Source organism: Trichoderma virens, assembly GCF_000170995.1.
Source record: "Trichoderma virens Gv29-8 chromosome Unknown TRIVIscaffold_81, whole genome shotgun sequence".
NCBI lineage: Eukaryota > Fungi > Ascomycota > Sordariomycetes > Hypocreales > Hypocreaceae > Trichoderma > Trichoderma virens.
The window spans coordinates 209,015-226,343 of record NW_014013668.1 but is presented as its reverse complement, the minus strand read 5'-3'; the positions used below and the strand labels follow the sequence as shown (position 1 = coordinate 226,343).

The window sequence follows — 17,329 nt, the reverse complement described above, 5'->3', positions numbered from 1 at the left end:
TAATTTACCGTACATATCAACAGGTACCCCCCTCACGCTTGAGTAATCATGTTGTCAACCAATATGGATTCTCCAGGATCCAAGACTACCGAGACTCGACACTTCGACTCGCCGTTTCCTGACTCGCCAACTCTGCATCTCGGCCAACAATGTGTTCTTCGCTGCCGTCGTCAATCGTCGTCCAGCCAGTCTTGTTCGATCGTCCATCTTTTCCCAATCTCTCCAGACGGTTGCTCTGCTGTCCGATCGTGACAAGCCCGGGACTTGAACCTGATCCGCCAGACTGATTGCTCTTTGAGCCGCGTGATGCGGCAACAGAAGCCTTCTTTGTCATCCAGGGGCCGAGGATGGGTGCGTTGACGGCAATGATGGCAACGAACTAACAAATGTACCCTTGTGAGCGATCTGAAATATGGTGGTAAAGAGGGAGTGTGGAAGCGAATTAAACTAACAGTCTCTCGGATAGACCAGATGGTTCCCAGGTTAATGGATGATACATCTTGCAAGCATAGAATACATCGCAAGAGTGTCGCGATAATGATAAAAACGCCCATACACAACCAAAGAGCACAAACAATTTTCCTACAGCAATATTAGAAAGTCTAGAGGCCAATCTATGTTAACGGACATACCGCATCAAGGGCATTTGTACTCTCCAGAGCAGTGGGAGTGGGATTGCCAATATCATCAAGTCGGTCCTGGATTTGACATGATAGCGGTCAGCTGCTTGCCATGGTAGATGGAGGGTTGATGAAACGTACGTAACGTTGGTAACGACCAGCGCCAAGTAGTTTGGAATATTCAGAGCGCAAGCATCTATCTGCAGTTAGGTGGTGTTTATATCCCGGATGACGACCTAGCAACATACCTCCTGGATAAGGATAAACTTGCCAATTTTTGTGAATAGGTAAACATTTTGTTAACATTACGATGAGAGTAGAGAGGTAGCCCGCAAGGCACACTCCCGAAGTAATGTTAACAAGTTGCTTTTGCCGTAAATCAAGCCTATCATCGTCTATTAGTTGTCTCTTTGCCGAACCCAGAGACGCCGACAGGGTCTATGGACAACTCACGTCAATCTCCGAAAGAGGAAGAGCATGCATGTCTTTAAGCACCAAATCATCGTTACGTATAGAATCCATCCGGCAAATAGGCATTTGCTGCCGACAACAATTCGTCTCGTTTGTTCTGGCGTCAGACTAAGGGCTATCTCATCGTTGATACCAGTAATCGAACCATTTTGTCCTATAGCAAAGTCGAGATTCGTTAATACCACAACAACTGCTGAATGAGGAGCTGTTTGCTGATGAAAATACCTATTAGCTCGAGCATACACAGCTCGCCCTATGTCATGTCAGCCAGTCAATTGCACAGAAGCGTGGTAGAGGCAAAACGAACGGTCCAGAAGAAAATAGCAATCACAGCAAAATAATCATCTCCATCCCAGTCCCAGCCGACTATCGAACATCGACAAGCGATGCGCGCAAGAATAATTAGAGTGCCAAGGGCATACTCTGTCCATGCCTCAACCTGGAATGGTGTTGCCGGCATAATGTCGTCCAAACCCACACAGAACCCTTCTCATTGCATTACAAAATATCCGGCACAGTAGTCGAGTTTTGAGTCTATTCTCCCCTTCTTGGGGTACATGGTTGTCAAATACTTGGAATGCACAGGCCAGCTTTCCCCCTGAGAGATTTCAGCTTAGATTCAACGATCAGCCAAGACGACCATGCCAAGGTGGAAGCGAACCGACGAGCCTTGCCCTCACGGGTTTAAGAGCCTAAATAGCCAGGACACGAAGCACCGTTTTGACAAATACGTACAGGTACATGGATTATTACCTGGCAGGATTAAATGGCTCAAGGCCGCGAGAAAATAGCCCTTACTGGGGGGTCCATTGCCGATGGCAGGTTACTGGGATGGATGTCAAGAACGAGGGCTTCGAGTTGCAACAGCCAACAAGCTCCAGGCTAGGGATGCTCCGCGTATGCCTAAATGAGCTAAAGACGCCCGATTAAACAGACCAACTGTTGAAAATTCCAACCCCTAGGCCAACATGAAGGCCATGCCTGTATTGAAACGCCAAGACCCATAATCTGCTGCATCTAATGATGCATGCCAAGTTGTGCAGCTGTCAATCGCGTCTCTTCTCGTTGGACGATGCCCTAAAAGGTATTTGCACTCGTATAGTATAGTATGCCATCTCTATCTCCATCATGTCCATGAGATGCCTCCAGTCTGGGGTAGTACATGTATCCCCTTGTGCGGATGCTGCACAACGATCCAAATTGGCATCTAGCCATTGTTAATAAAACCCCAGGAATGCTCCCTTTCTCCTTACTTCTCTGCCTTGCTCTGCGACCTGCCCCATGCTATTATTAGTACTCCTGAACTAGATTCAGATTCGCAAAAAGTTGGCACTGCCGACTCACCGCTTCCACCGATCGAGTGACGATCAAAATGACCCTCGTTACGGCAATTCCGGAGCATTTACAGGTCGAACGAACCATCCCGGCCTCTACTCCAGCCAACTATGAGCCTCCTTTCCCAGCTTACAGCGCGCAGTTCGCCAAGGATGTCTCTAGTTTGGTAATGGCCGTCATTGGTGCTCAGTTCCCCAGCAAGACGGGAAAAGAAGAAGTTGCCATCTCCAAGGTGAACTCATTCTTGACATTTCCTGGTGAAGATGGGGAAGAATCCCTTAACCCAGAGTTTTCAGAATGGGCGGCTGTGACTGACCACAAGGGCTTCTACAACATCACTGCCCTGGCGTATTGGAAAAGTGAGGAGGTGTATCAGAAATGGACGACCAAATCTGGTTTCAAGTCTTGGTGGGAAAGTCTTGACGCGCAGGAACAGGAGAATGGCTGGTTCCTCGAAATCTTCTTCCCAACCATGGACAGGATCGAAACAGTATTTTCCAGCGGTGAGATTCCCGAGGGAGCAGCTGAAATGCGAGACGGAGTCGTTGGACCCATCAAGGAGCATGTCTACTGGGGAAGCATGCGAGATCGCCTGGCCGCTGCACAGACAGACACCCTCAAAGGCGAGGAGTTCCTCAAAGATCCTGCACAGTACACGGCAAACGGAAATCCGTCCCGGCGGACCCGAGTCCCGGGCAAACAGAACCTGGCCATCATCCGCTCAGGCCAAGATTGGGCCGACACGGCACCTGAGGAGCGGAAGCTGTACGTCAATACGATGCATCCCGTGCTCGAGGCAGGGATGACCTTTCTCCGAGATCACGGAGACGAGGTTGGCTGCTACAGCTGTCGCTTCATGGACATTGTCGACCCAGCCACGAGAAACGCTGACAAGGACCGCACCTTTGGTCTCGCGTACTTTGATGAGCTGGCCTCGCTTGAGAAATGGAGCAGGGAGCATCCCACACACCTGGCCATCTTTGGCGGGTTTCTCAAGTACGCGGCTCAGCTAAACAATGTCATCACGCTACGCCTATTTCACGAGGTACTGGTGGTGAAGCCGGAACAGCAGCTGTTTGAATACGTTGGGTGCCATCTGGAGACCGGGATGCAAGTTGCGAAATGATACTAGTTGTACACGAAGGAAGCGGTCTGCTCCGCAACGATTGAGGGGACAGGAGACTAGGAAGCCGGCATTTGGTCCCCGGCCTAGGTAGTATGTTGTTAAAAAGGGCACATGCTGTCTCAGACTGGAGTTAATGCTTACTATAGCTGCAAGCATATGAAATATAGGCAGCAGTGGTTGTTCAGCTGAATGCTGCAATTTCAAGCTTGGAGTAACTATCTGCGAAGTAGCAGTGTCCTAAATCCGTAATAGGCTCATCATCCAACGGCGCAAAATATGACCTGTCAGCCCGATCACCGCGTAGATACTACTACCCGTACAAGTAAGACGGCAAAAGTCTTGGCTCAGCCAGGTCTAGGAATACTATGTAGATCGACGACTACGGAGTACCAACACCTTGACCAGCAGAGGCCCGCTAGAAGCAAAACCGTTGCGTATACGCGATACCGCCAAAATGTGGGCATGCATTTTTCTTAAGCGGGAAATGAATACGAAGCTAGGTCCACTAGCTTCCATTGGTGATACTACTCTATACTATGTAGGCTGCTGGTCTATTCCTGGAAGTTTGCTTATAAGCTTTTTACTCATTCGTGGAAGTTGGCTACTGAGAATAGCAGTATAAAATAAGATGAATGCGGTCTGGTATAGGTCTGACGGGCTGTTGGGTCCGTCTCGTGCTCATGTACGTTAATAAATGCCAAATGATCAAGAAAAGCTCCAAATTTTTGAAACATGAACTTGCGGCATAGCATCTGGCCATGAGTCAGGAATTGAGCCTAATTCCATCCTACAACGGATAGATCTCAACGGCTACAGCCGACCGTTATTAGCTTGGGAGATGATATCTAGTCACTTTATCTATCTCAGGGGCTGGATACAATCTTTCGTCGACCGTTGATTTCGCAGAAGTGGCCGTAGTAACGCCCAGTTCTCATACTGCAATTGGAGGTTTCAGTATGATCACATACTCACATCCCCCACAGCTCTCCACAGCTGCCAAGAACTACTCTTTCCAACGGCTGAGAACAACTTGACTCCACAGACTCTGGGAGTGATGCAGAAGCTTCAGTAATCACCTGCAATCTACACCTGATCGCCCTACTCACTCAGATAATATATCTCCAATCATTATCCATGTAGATGATCCCAGCTACTGTACAGTACAGCTCCGTGTCTACTTTGGCAGCACAAGATGAGTTCCAGTCGCCGGCGTGACAACTCCATCTTCTTGGGCGCTGCAGATGCCCCACTAGCGATCATAGTTTTGTACAGGCTCCTTGCTTTAGTTTCCTGAGAGTTTCAAGTTCGACGTGTTTCCTGCTTGTCGCTGTACCTGGAACAGTATCAACGGTCTATTACATCCTATAAGTAACAGCCAAGCAGAAAGGAGAGAAATTTCCTTTGGCTGGGTGGCAGACACCGCAACGTAGCAAGCGGTGGACAGAATAACTACAAGGTAGATAGAATTGACCACTGGTCATTTCTACCTATATCTAAGTACTGCCTAATTTATCATGGCTATTAGGCATGCTCGTACTATGATGTCTAGGTTACTACTGAATTCATTCAAAGCGTACCAAGGTTGAGTTTATACAAGTATATAATTCGATTTCTGTTAACATTCTATCCGTATACACAATTGTTTCATCCGATACCCAAGTTGCCCATCCGGGCCGATTCATATCATACAATTCTCAATTCATGCCAACCCACCCCCAGAAAACATCTGCAATGCCTTTGCCTTGATCGCATTCAGCGCGGCAATGTATAGGCTAGGTCCAACGCTGATTCTCGCAACACCAAGGCTGGCCAGCTCAGCTGTGGTGAGAGAACCAGGCTTTCCAGACAACATGACGGCAACTTTTCCATCCAACTCCTTGACCAGCGTCTTGACGGTTTCGCTGGTCAAGCCGTTTGGACCACCGAAGAAGAAAACTGTGGTGGCACCGGCCTCTAGATATGCCTTGCCACGCTTGATGGCCTCAGCTAACCGAGTTTCGAGGCTCAAATCGGAAGCCTCGAGGCGGAAAATGTCACATCGGGCGTTGATGACGAAATCTGGGGCACCAGCTTCTTTGGCGGCATCGACAGCACGCTTGAGCCGTGCGACTTGGTTGTCAAGCTTGTAGAGGGAGCCGGAGATGCCCTTTCCGAAGCCAGCGGAAGGGATGCTATCTTCGAGGTTGGCTCCAGCAGCGCCGTACTCTACGGCAGCGGTGACGACGGCTGTGATGAGATCTCCGTACCCGTCCTGGAGATCGACGGAAAGGGGAAGACCGGCCTGCTCTGCAAGGGGGGCAATTCGGGAGATGGCCTCGAGGTTTTGCACCATGGTGAGTTCTTCATCTTTAATACCGAGACTAGCGGCGATAGCCCATGAAGCGGTTGCCAATGCCTTGACGGGCTTGAGGCCTTCTGAGTTTAGGGAGACAATGGCATTGAGAGATGAGGCGTCCCAGATGTTGGAGAGAACGAGGGGCGAGCCGGGCTTGTGAAGAGCCTTGAGGGTCTGAGCTGATTGGTTGATGGAAGCCATTGTTGGTGATGTGTATTGTAGATGAGATGATATGACTTGAGTTGTTGTTGTGAATGGGATTGAGATGTAAGATGAGAGGCGTGAGGGGTAAAGGGTGAGTCTATATACTTTTCTGAGCGTGAATTTGAGGCGTCAATGGAAAACACAGGTACTCAGTCAGCAATGGCAAATGTAAAATCCAACACGCAAAGTCTCTACCCAACTTCTGAAGCAATATACAATAGCAGTAGCAGCACTAGGCTGTTGTCACTCGAAGGGCGGAGTTAGCGGACTCGGGCACGAAGAAGCGATCCGGCGCCAGCCGCAGGCCAAGCCCAAGCATGCACTCAATGCAAGGCGCCCCATAGATTCACGGCCAGCAATGCGGTTCGATTCGTTATGAGTTCGCGTGGCGTTTCTTCAACGACGCACGCAAGTACGTGGAACGCAAATCGCTCGAACACGTATGGCTTGGGAGGCAGTGCTGAAGCCAGGCACCAACCACTGGGTAGATGCAACACACATGTCAGCTAGACTGATGATTTGGCCATTGTTTTTGAGGCGAGCCGGTTCTCCGGAATCCAGTCCGGCTGGTTCGGCTGTTGACGGCGGTTAGGGAGCAACAGCCAATGAAGATGGTGGTTTGTGAGGGAGCAACATGATTGGAGATTTGGGTGGTGACGATGTTGTTTGCGTTGGCAGAATAAACAGCAGCCGCATGACTAATATGGCGGGGTGATAGCAGCGAGGTTCCTGTATGAGCTCTGGTGGTGGAATAGCTGTGGGATATGAAGTGCATCATACACGCGGCATAACATTACTTGCAACTATACGGAAGAAATGACACGGCGGGCGCATATAGCGTGCCTGGTCTCTAGGTATTACTCAGAGATCAATTACGAGACATGTTTCTCATCGAAGAGGATTACATCTCCGGGGTTTTAGAGCGCAAATTATGGGTGGATTTGCTTTTGCAAACGACTTAGGGCTTCATAGGTGATTAATATTACTGTGAAGGCTGATAGAGACCTACCTAGAACATTTTATGGACTTGGGAGGGGTTGAAAATGCTGTGAAACGAGGACCTGGGTCCTATTGGTCAATGACAAGATAGAGTAGAACATCTAATAGTCTTAGGAGGTGTTAAAATTGCTGTGATGGCCGCGCACGGATGATAGCTGCCATGGCATTAGTTCCCTCAAGAAATAAAGCTTCGAGAAAAGATAAATTTGCTGTGAAGAGTCTTACACCAGGTGCATTATCGCCGAAAGCTGCTATGACTGGCAGACGCATCTGGCAACAAGGCCGTGAAGGGGGCTAAGAATGCTGTCAACGTACACGTTCTTACATACATCCCCAAGCTGTTATAACTGGTGGACGCCCCTGTAATAATAGTACGGCCTTGGGAGGAGTTAAAATTGCTGTGCACTCGACTATTGTAGTTTTTCCCCCCCCCCACCGAGTTTTACTACCCACTTGCCCACTTTGTTGACAGCTCGGGAACGTACTACCTTTGAACTGGCTCGACTGACACCCAAACACCATACTAGAAACCTAGCTTGTCTAACAGTCATAAGGACCACGACACGAAAACAAGTCAGGGAATCATTTGATCTAGCCACCATAGCCTCGTTCTTGAAGGAAAGAGACCGCTACCTCGGTTCACTGCCATTTTGACGGGAAAACTTGTCTGGTTTCTTTCTATCTTGTTTTGAAGAAACGTTCCTCTTTTAAGACCTAGCTATCAATTAGTCACGGGCCGGTTAAACTCTCTCTTCAAAGTGACAAGGTCTCAAGGAGGATTAAAATTGCTGTGAAGGCCCTTGCTGTAGCTTGCTCCAGGTAGTACCACACACCACATATAGGTAGATGCAAACGGGGACAGAAAAACAGGGACCGCAAAATGAGTACATGCATACAACAGCGTAACATGAGCACCCTTCTCATCAACTGATCATCAATATTGTATGTGCATAATTTTAGCGTGTGTGTTCAAAATCCTTCTCTTGCCTGTTTTTCTGTCACCCCTTGAGATGGTACGAAAACTATCAGAGCGCAGATAATGGGTGCCTTAGTATTTGTGCTTAGGTATGTAGTCAGATTATCACCTGGGGAGGGGCTAAGATTGCTGTGAAATAGGTGCATGGATGCGCAGCACCAATGATCATTGGTAGATGTCCCGATGGAAGATACAGACTTAGGAGGAGTTAAGATTGCTGTGAAGTAAGTGTAGATGCGGTAACGATGATTATTGGTAGATGTCCTTATAAAAGATATAGACTTAGGAGGAGTTAAAATTGCTGTGAAAGGAGGTTGCTGTAACCATATAGTATTATCGGTAGATAGCCATCCGATAAGTATAGACTTAGGCCGAGTTAAGATTGCTGTGAACAATACGGAGTATGCGTGGCTGACATAGATCGCACGAAAGCTACTGTAACTGGTAGACGCCTATAGCAACTAGGCCTTAGACTTGAGGGAAACGGTCGCATGATAGATACTTGGTACATATTCTGGAGATAATACTAACTTTTTAAGGTAATGGATATTTCTAGGTACCTAAGGAATAAATGAGGAAAATACTAATATTCGATACTTAGAATTTGATAATGCAGCCAAGAACCTGCGCCACAGCGGCGTGGGCGCCAACTGAAACGGGGATGACTGAGCCTCACCAGCCACTCCAAGCTCCAAGCTCTACTCAAAGGATCGTCGAGTGTAATTGGGCAATGGCAACATAGAGATGCCAGCAATTCCACATCCAGCGCCAAATCCGGAGCGAATAGCAACCTGAATCTTATCTCCTCTTTTGACTCTCTCGATATACTCCGTAAACCCCGTGTCACTCCAAATTTTACCCCTCACTAATACCTATACGTATATACTACCTGTCTGGAGTACACGTCGAATGTCGATATCAGCTGCACGATGCAGGAGAAGCAGCTTCTTCTCACCACATATCCCACATCCGGAGCTTCACCATGCAAAGCATCTCCACCGTCTCTACTACTACCTTCACGGCATGTCCGTCATTTGCTTGTCCCAATCCAGCAACAAGACACACGGCCTCTTCCCTTTGGCTGCGTCGGTATCCGAATCGGCTTAGCCCTGAGCACGCCTCTAACAAACAGCTCCACGCCAGTTCCTCTTTGCATTTTTCCGCCAATTTTTCTTTATTTCTTAGTGTTTTCTGCTCTCTTGTTTCTTCACTGTGCAGCAGGAATGGAGCCCAGATGCATCTTTACCGCCATTGGAATCCAAAAACAAAGCCTGAGTCGCGTGACGAGATCCCGGATTGTGTAGCTGGATCCAGAGCAACCGCCAGCATTGGCCGCCGTCCACGAGTCCAGACCCATCGTCTCGACGCTATACCGCCCTACGAAGCAAGATTTTTGCTTGCTTTTGCTTGTGATGCTGATGTAATGAGGCGATCTGCATCGCCATTTGCCAGCAAAGAAGCTGACCTGGGAACTGGGAAAGGGGCTTGCGTCACTGCAAACTTGCTGTGCCTCAGAAACCTTGGCGAGCAGAGTACCTACCAGTAGGTACGTATCGTATTCGACGCAACTCGCGGATTATTTATTATTAGAACTAGCTGTTTTGCACGACCAATCTTTATTTTTCATTTCTTTCCTCCCCCTAATAAAAAGCTTTAATATTACCTCCCATCCCCCTAGCATCCTTCCTTCCATTCCATTGTTTCGGACCTGCTTACGACTATTTTTGCATTTATTTTTCCATCTCTTCTTTTTCGCCGTCTTGTTCTTCCTTTACATCATCATCGTCATCATCACCCCCTTGCGGTCGCATCGCATTCGCCTCGCGTATCTCTCTACACCCTACCTACCTTGCTCGATGCGATTAGGTCATCGCCACCTCATCTAGACGACGACACCTTCATCACCACAGCCTCGCCACCATGATTGGCGCCTCAGAGCCCTCCGCGACGTCGCGGCTGTCTGCCTATCTCTCCCGATTAAATCCCGTGCCAGCGTTCCCCGAATACACCGGACCATACAAGGTCGGCACCCTCGATGTCGAGATTCCCGTCGCCGATCTGCCTTCTCCAGCTCCGCGACCCGAAAATGCCAGCGACATCCCAACGGTGCTGTTTCGAGTCTTCTATCCTGCCGTCGCGGGATCCAACGAGAAGCTGATCAGCTGGCTGCCCGCGCCGCAACGACACTATGTCTCAGCTTACACCAAGTTCATGGGCGTTGGACACACCCTGGCCGAGCTCCTGTCGTAAGTCATATTTGACATTTCATATTTCACGTTTCATCCAAACCTTATCTCCAACTATGCTAACACCATTGCCCAATAGATTTCTCCCCAGGCATCTTCACTACACCTCCATTCCTGCTCACAAAAACGCCACCTTGGAATCCGCCAATACCGACAACAAGCGATGGCCAACAATGATCTTCTCGCATGGCCTTGGAGGCAGCCGCAACTCGTATTCATACATTGCCGGATCGCTTGCTTCCCACGGAATCGTCGTCATCTGCCCCGAGCATCGAGACGGAAGCGCCGTCACCTCGTATGTTCGTGTTCCTGAAAAGAATGGCCGCCTGGCCCGGAAGGTTGTCCCGTACAACCGAATCTCCCATGAGGTCACACCCGAGGTGTACGAGGCGAGAGAAGCGCAGCTTAGGATTAGACTTTGGGAGATGGGCCTGGTCCACGAGGCGGTTCTGGCCATGGATGCCGGCCGAGAGTTTACCAACCTCAATCTCACCACCCCGAGCCTGAGCCAATTCGTCGGCCGACTAAATGTCAACGACCCTGGTAGCATCATCTTTGCGGGCCACAGCTTCGGCTCCACCACCATGTACCAGTTTCTCAAGAGCACCTACTACGCTGATGTTGCAGAGGTTGCTGCCATGGAGGCACCGCTGTTCAGACCCGCCAAGGACAGCAGCATTCGGAAGCAGGTGACGGAGAAGAACGCCACTTTGCTCCTGGATATGTGGTGTCTGCCTCTGCTGGCTCCCAATTCGACTCCTCTCTTCAACCTACCGCTTCCCATATACGCCGATATCCCCTCAGCACCCGGTGGTACTGCGCTACTGGCTGTTGAATCAGAAGCCTTCTTCAAGTGGCCTGAGCACCTTCATGTCACAGCACGACTATTGACGCCCGACCCATCGGCCAAGGTCGTGACCCCAGCAATCTATGAGCGGCCCAGTGGTAACAAGCTTCCCGAGCCCAATTTCTTTTACGTCGAGAGTTCGGCTCACCTGAGCCAATCTGACTTTGGCATTTTATTCCCACTCTTGACGAGGAAAATCTTCAATGCTGTCGAGCCCGAACGTGCACTTCGGCTGAACCTTCGGGCGCAGCTGCAGTTTCTCCGAGCAAACAACATTCCTGTTGCGCGAACCTGGATTGGAGATCTCGTTGATGGTGCCCACATGGACAAGCTGGACTTGGCAAAGAAGGGCAGTTCTAACGCCGATGTGGCTGTCGATGGACTCAACGATGACAAGGCCATTTTCGATAGGAGCGGACACAACATTATCGACCACTGGAACTGGATCGATACCATTGGCCTAGGAGAGCCAGATGAGCAAAAGAGCGGCCAATCGACGACGGAGCAGATTGAGCGCACCGAGGAGCAAATGAAGGGCGAGCTAGAGCCCAGCGAACAAGCCTCTCAGCCAGCTGCGATGAAAGGCGTTACTCTACCACAAGGCCACGGCTGGCAGGAGATCTAATCTCATGACTGCTCAACGGCGCTTATTGGCAGATGAAAAGTGTTGATGATATCCAATACCGGAGGCACATCTCATGCGCTTTGGCCGCTTGCCGGTCAGTTTGGTGAAGAAAGTGTACCAACACATGCAAAACATCTTTTTGCTTTGTAATGTTTCTCCTTTTTTTTTTTCAGTCTTTTTTTTTCTTTCCTTTTTTAACTTGCCTCCTTTTGACTTTTGTCTCTGTTGTTCTTCTTTGGCCCATCTCTTCGGCCCAATGTATCTTATAAAGTGCGGTTACTCGGAGTTTGGCGGACATGTTTCTTTTGCGAGCGCTGATTACAACTGGATGGATAACGACCAAGCGAACTTTTGCGGGCAAAAAGCACCCCCCCTGCCTGACATATACATAGACCGATATATAGCATATATAAAGCATTTCCGTTTGTTTCATTTGCTGCATTACTGGATATCTCATAACTTTGTTGCTTATTATGTTGAAAATTGTTGATGATTGGATCCAAGTATGACCATGATCCCCTTTCAACATACACCTAACGTCTCCTTGAATGTCCTCGAGAACGGTAGTGTGGCCTATCCTCATCTTCCCTCGCTCTCCTCTCTGCGTCGTATCTCGCCCTCCTCCTCGCCGTCTCCCTCCTCGCCTCTTCCCTTGCCTCTTCCCTCCTCGCCTCTTCCCTTGCCTCTTCCCTCCTCGCCTCTTCCCTTATTCTCCTCGCCGCCGCTTCCCTCCTCGCCTCTTCCCTTGCTCTCCTATAAGCTTCTTCCCTCCTCGTTATCCTGTCTGCTTCTACCCTCCTCGCCTCTTCCCTCGCTCTCCTGTCTACATCTTCCCTTGCTCTCAGCTCCTGCCCCCAGCCTATACTCTCTTCCTCCCTCGCTCTCTTCATCGCCTCATCCAACGCTCTCTTCCTCGCCCGCGCCCTCGCACTTTCCACATGCAATGTCCCAGCACCAATCTCTTTCATGGCCCAGGACAGATTTCCCAAGCACTCGTCGAAACTCTTATTCTGCCAACCAAGCACCGCCCTCACTCTCTCCACGTGCCACGAACCATGCCCCATTCGCGCCTCATACGGGAGGTCCCTCGCCCGCAAATCCCTCAGCAATCTATACAGCACATCGAGCTTCTCTTCCCGATGTCCTTTCGATGCGCTGTCAGGACATAACGCCTCGTATTGACTGAGGCGTTCCTGGATATCTTCGCGCTGCTTGCGGAGGAGCCCATCGTGACCGTCGAGAATCGGGGACGGCTGCATGAACCAATTTATGAAGATCTCCGCGGACTCAACTGGGTCGAAGCAGAAGAGGTTGTGTTTGCGACTAGCAAGACCTTTCAGGGTGACATGATTGCATTGGAGGGGGCGGGAACCGCTTTCGACGATGTTCGGATAAGGGCCTTCTTTTATATTAGGACAGTTTGTGTAGTCATGCAGGCTGGGCTCATTGGGCCTGAAGCACCAGCAGCCGTATTCGAGGATGTCAGGGGGAGGGGTGAGGTAGAGGAGATGATTTCGGGCCTCAGATGGGAGAGTGGAGATTATGAGGTGGATGAAGGCGTCTCGCAGGTGTTCGTAAAAGGTGCGGTCGATGCTTCGGGGAGGCATGGTGGTATTGGAGTTTGATGGTTTGGCTTGGTTTGGTTGATTTGAGCAAGTTGGATGGGGGGGTTGACGATGTTTAAGAAGTGGTGAGACTGTTGATAAAGAGTCTCGATAGTAGGTGTTGGTGTTCAGTTGTGAAAATATCAGTGAGACTGTTGATGAAGTGCCGTGATGATGGGCGTTGGTGTTGAAGTTGTCAAGATATCAGATCAGTGAAGAACATGCAGTGATTCAGGAGATGGCATCAAAGATGACTTCCCCAGCCAAATCCCTCTGCTATATACGCAACAAAGACAAAGAACCAAAAAGGGGGCGAAGCATTACACAGAGCCTCCAAAGAGAACAAAAGGCACCTTTCACGGCAAAAAGCTCTGCCAATCATGAATCATAATGTGTGAAGATGTGCAACCTACATTTTGCATTCATTATCCAAAATCCATCATCCTAAGCCCAGTCTAAAAAACACACATGAATCAAATCCAAGTATTTCCCCCAACTTGAAAAGAACTCCGCAGTATAATATCCAGAAGAAGAAAAAATCCTCCCCAAATGCTCCCAGCGATTATATATACTCATAAGATTTTCAACCTTCCCTGATATAGATGTACCCATGAAGAAGAAAAAAAGAAAATCTGTAAAAAAAAAAAAAAAACAAGGAAACATAACTCCTTTGTTCTTCAATTCATTGTCACGGCCGTGTTGTTCCCCCTAAAAGCATCTCTTTGCACACCTTTAACCGCTCTCGCGCTTCCACTAGAAGTTCCGTGTCTGCCTCCTCAAGGATGTCCACCATTACGTCAAGCAAATCAGGCAAGCCCTCGTGCAAAACGGCGGATGCCTGCTCGTCCAGCTCCGGTAACGCAGCCACGCTGGACACGTACTCGACCATCCGCGCATAACTGCTATGTCCCAGCTGCGATGTCGGCAACGGGAATCCCTTGCCCGGCGGCCGTCCCAAAGCCTGCACAAAGGCCCAGATGGCCAGCACGGCGTAGTACATGATCCACGGCCGGTGAGGATCTGGTTCGTTGCGGACAGAGTACTGGATGGCGGAGTGTTCGGGGGGATGAGGGCTGTTTCGGCGGCGTGGGTGAGGATCGACGACGACGCGGTAGAGAAGCTTGAAGGCGTGGAGGATGGCGTGGCGTGTTGAAGCTTGTGTCGACCAGGCGCCCATGCGTTTGATGACGTTGGAATAGTCCCTGGACGAGACCTTGCGGCCGAGGAGACGCTTCGCACCGGCGTATACCTGGCAGTCGACAATATCTGCGTGAAGACTGATGTGCGCAAGATGATAGAGTACCGAGGCGCTGTTGATGGGTCCGTTGGGGATGCCACGGTGGCCAGGGGCGTCGGAGATGGAATCGGACATGGCAATGTCGAAGCTGCCCTTCCAGTTGTCAAACGCGCGTAGTAGCATCTTGCGCCAGTTCTCCTGCGTCTCCATGGACGGTGTGCGGATGTCGAGCCACTTGAGATGCGTCTCGCGGTGGTTGAGATGCCAACCCACGCTGAGCAGGCCCGAGATGATAATCATGCGGCCAAACGAGTGCGTCTTGACCTCCTTGCCGTGCAGCGCGCTCTTGAGCCCGTCCAGGAATGACACCTGCTTGACGCCGTACATGCGGAAGTTTGCGTCCAGCTGCCGCACCACGTCGGGGCTGTTGGCCGCCCACAGGTTGTCGTCGCAGGGGAGCGGCAGCCGAATCTCGTGAGGTGCCATGTCGGCGGCGTGGCCAAACATGGCGGCGTGGATGACATCCAGCATAAAGGCCGCAAACACCACGCGGTGCATTGACTCTGTCTCGGCCCATCGAGCCCACCATGTCCGAGAATCCAAGGCCATGTTCGGTGTCTGTCGATCGGGTCCCAACGAATCTGGCTCAGGGGGTGACTCACTGCCGGTCCTGCCAATCAGGGGGCTTCCACGTCTGAGAAGTGTTAGGAAAGCAGGGTGGTAAATGTGCGCCCTTTCGTGGAGTTTTCGAGAAGAATACAGCTTCTCGTAGAATTCAAGAAGCAAGAGAGCTTGCAGAACCCAGAGACTAGCGGGCGGTGCAGAGTCATCCGACGTCAAGATCTCCCATCTGACGCACGAAATGACAACGTCTGCAAATGCGCCGTATTCCGAGAGCTGCCCCGACATGTCTCGGCCGCGCAATGACGCAGCGCCGAGAGAGAGCATGACGAGGAGGAGGAAGACGGGGCATCGGTTCGGAGAAAAGGTGTGTTGGTGGATGATGGGTAGCCGAGGCGAGACATTGTCCCAAAACTCCTTGAGACAGTCCCTCATCATGTCGAGGTTGAGCGCCGGCATGTCACCGCCGCTTTCGAGCACCAGATTGGGCATCAACGGCTCATATCTCGGCTGCTTCTTGCGGAACGTCTGAAACCAGTGAAGCAGCTCCTGGCGCCTCGATTCCGTGATCCAGTCGTCAGATGATGTCTCAGAGAGTCGCTGGGGCTGATCCATGGGCGACAAGCTGGTGAGCGATTCGTAATCGTAGTGGATGTTGTTGTTAAAAGTAGACTCCAGTCCGCCCTCGAGGAACGGCATACTGGCCATGCTAAAGTCACTGTACGTGGTCTGGGGGTCAAAGAGCCATGCGGCAAAGTTGCCCTGTGTCAGCGAGTCGTCGGCAGGATATCCCACCGCGCCAAAGCCCACCATGCCTGAGGGCTCCGGCAGAGCAGTCGGATCTGCCGTGTAGAAGCTGGGCCGGTGCCGCATCATGTCACCCGAGCGGTCGTCGAGTGAAGGTGCCCACGTCGCGGCCTGATGGCTCGCCCTGGTCATGCTGTGGCTCAGCGGCGCCGGAGTGGGAGCCGTGTTGGACTCTGGCGTCAGCAGGATGGCGGCATCGTGAGGCCCAGACGGCGGTTGTCCATACGAAGACTGCGGCGGAATGGCAATGGCGTGGCGGTCGGGAGGCGACTTGACGGTCTCGCCCGTGTCGAAGCTCGGGATGCGGTTCCTGGGCGTGTACGAGGCCGTGTGCCGCTTCTTATGGCGCGACAAGAGATCGAGGCGCACAAACTTTTGGTCGCAGTCGCCCACGTCGCATCGGTAGATTTCCTTGGGGTTGTCTGGCGACATCAATCAGCCATCTGTCAGCGCCGCGACTCTCACAATCAACAATCAACAGCCAATTCGACTCCTGGAGAGGCTCTTACGGTTCAGCTGATGGCGCTGCAGGTGCTCGGCTCGCGAATAAATCTTCTCGCACCCAGCATGATCGCACACGAACCTCCGCGGCGCGCCCTTGCGACTCGCGCGCTTGTAGCCCGATCCCGAGCCAGCGGTGTTGCTGCCGTTGACTGCGCCGTTGCCCGAGCCAGCGCTGGATCCCGAGCTGGTGCGAGTCGTCGTGAAGACATTCGCGGTCTGTGACGACTCCATCCAAGTCATATATTCATTGCTGGCCCCCGTCGATGAAGGCAGAGTGCATGGGGGGAAGTTTGCGATTTGTTTAGTCTCGTGTCGCCGCCTCTTGTGCAGCGAACCCCAGCAATCTGCATCGGCACTTCCACAAGACACACGAGGATTTGCTTAGAAGGGGTCCTTTTCCGTTCCGCGGGGACGAGCTGGGGAAATCCCACGTTCCAATGTTTCCGGGGTGACCCCCACCAAGGCGGATTTTGTCGACAATCTCCAACTTTTGTTGGAGTTTTCGCCGCCACTTATCAGATAAGCCACGGACGCTGCTGGCGGCGATTTCCGGGGAACTCGACCCTTATCGGACAGTGGGGGTCACCTCCTGTATCTTACAGTATAGCACCAGCAATAGTCGGAGAACTTGGAGAAAACGGCACTGGATCGGATGCCTTATCCAAATCTCTGCCAAAATCCTCTATTCGCGTTAGCTCATCTATGTTACGTAGCATTGGCCATCTATTGGGGACTAGTCGCTCTGTCAAACGCGCCTTGACCCGACTATTGA

General features: G+C 51.0%; 6 protein-coding genes across 6 annotated transcripts; 2 read left to right on the top strand and 4 right to left on the bottom strand.

Annotated features, from left to right (window-relative positions):
* Window positions 1-85: 85 nt before the first annotated feature.
* On the bottom strand, window positions 86-1,551 carry TRIVIDRAFT_47845 (uncharacterized protein; the record flags this gene model as incomplete). The annotated part of the gene is made up of 8 exons (XM_014098942.1): window positions 86-379; window positions 453-582; window positions 633-698; window positions 762-816; window positions 869-1,005; window positions 1,074-1,245; window positions 1,317-1,344; window positions 1,399-1,551. The coding sequence occupies 8 exons, from the start codon at window positions 1,549-1,551 to the stop codon at window positions 86-88; spliced, it is 1,035 nt and encodes a 344-aa protein (XP_013954417.1).
* A 1,044-nt stretch (window positions 1,552-2,595) lies between these two features.
* On the top strand, window positions 2,596-3,552 carry TRIVIDRAFT_193037 (uncharacterized protein; the record flags this gene model as incomplete). The annotated part of the gene is made up of 1 exon (XM_014098754.1): window positions 2,596-3,552. One exon carries the CDS (start codon window positions 2,596-2,598, stop codon window positions 3,550-3,552), a length of 957 nt encoding a protein of 318 aa, XP_013954229.1.
* A 1,584-nt stretch (window positions 3,553-5,136) lies between these two features.
* TRIVIDRAFT_216419 (uncharacterized protein) lies at window positions 5,137-6,427 on the bottom strand (the record flags this gene model as incomplete). Its single annotated transcript, XM_014098753.1, has 1 exon — window positions 5,137-6,427. The coding sequence occupies one exon, from the start codon at window positions 6,086-6,088 to the stop codon at window positions 5,252-5,254; it is 837 nt and encodes a 278-aa protein (XP_013954228.1).
* A 3,559-nt stretch (window positions 6,428-9,986) lies between these two features.
* On the top strand, window positions 9,987-11,784 carry TRIVIDRAFT_47993 (uncharacterized protein; the record flags this gene model as incomplete). Its single annotated transcript, XM_014098752.1, has 2 exons — window positions 9,987-10,312; window positions 10,392-11,784. 2 exons carry the CDS (start codon window positions 9,987-9,989, stop codon window positions 11,782-11,784), a joined length of 1,719 nt encoding a protein of 572 aa, XP_013954227.1.
* A 533-nt stretch (window positions 11,785-12,317) lies between these two features.
* Window positions 12,318-13,391, bottom strand: TRIVIDRAFT_224209 (uncharacterized protein; the record flags this gene model as incomplete). The annotated part of the gene is made up of 1 exon (XM_014098751.1): window positions 12,318-13,391. The coding sequence occupies one exon, from the start codon at window positions 13,389-13,391 to the stop codon at window positions 12,318-12,320; it is 1,074 nt and encodes a 357-aa protein (XP_013954226.1).
* Window positions 13,392-14,076: 685 nt separating this feature from the next.
* Window positions 14,077-16,797, bottom strand: TRIVIDRAFT_203114 (uncharacterized protein; the record flags this gene model as incomplete). The annotated part of the gene is made up of 2 exons (XM_014098750.1): window positions 14,077-16,475; window positions 16,563-16,797. The coding sequence occupies 2 exons, from the start codon at window positions 16,795-16,797 to the stop codon at window positions 14,077-14,079; spliced, it is 2,634 nt and encodes an 877-aa protein (XP_013954225.1).
* Between the last annotated feature and the right edge of the window lie 532 nt (window positions 16,798-17,329).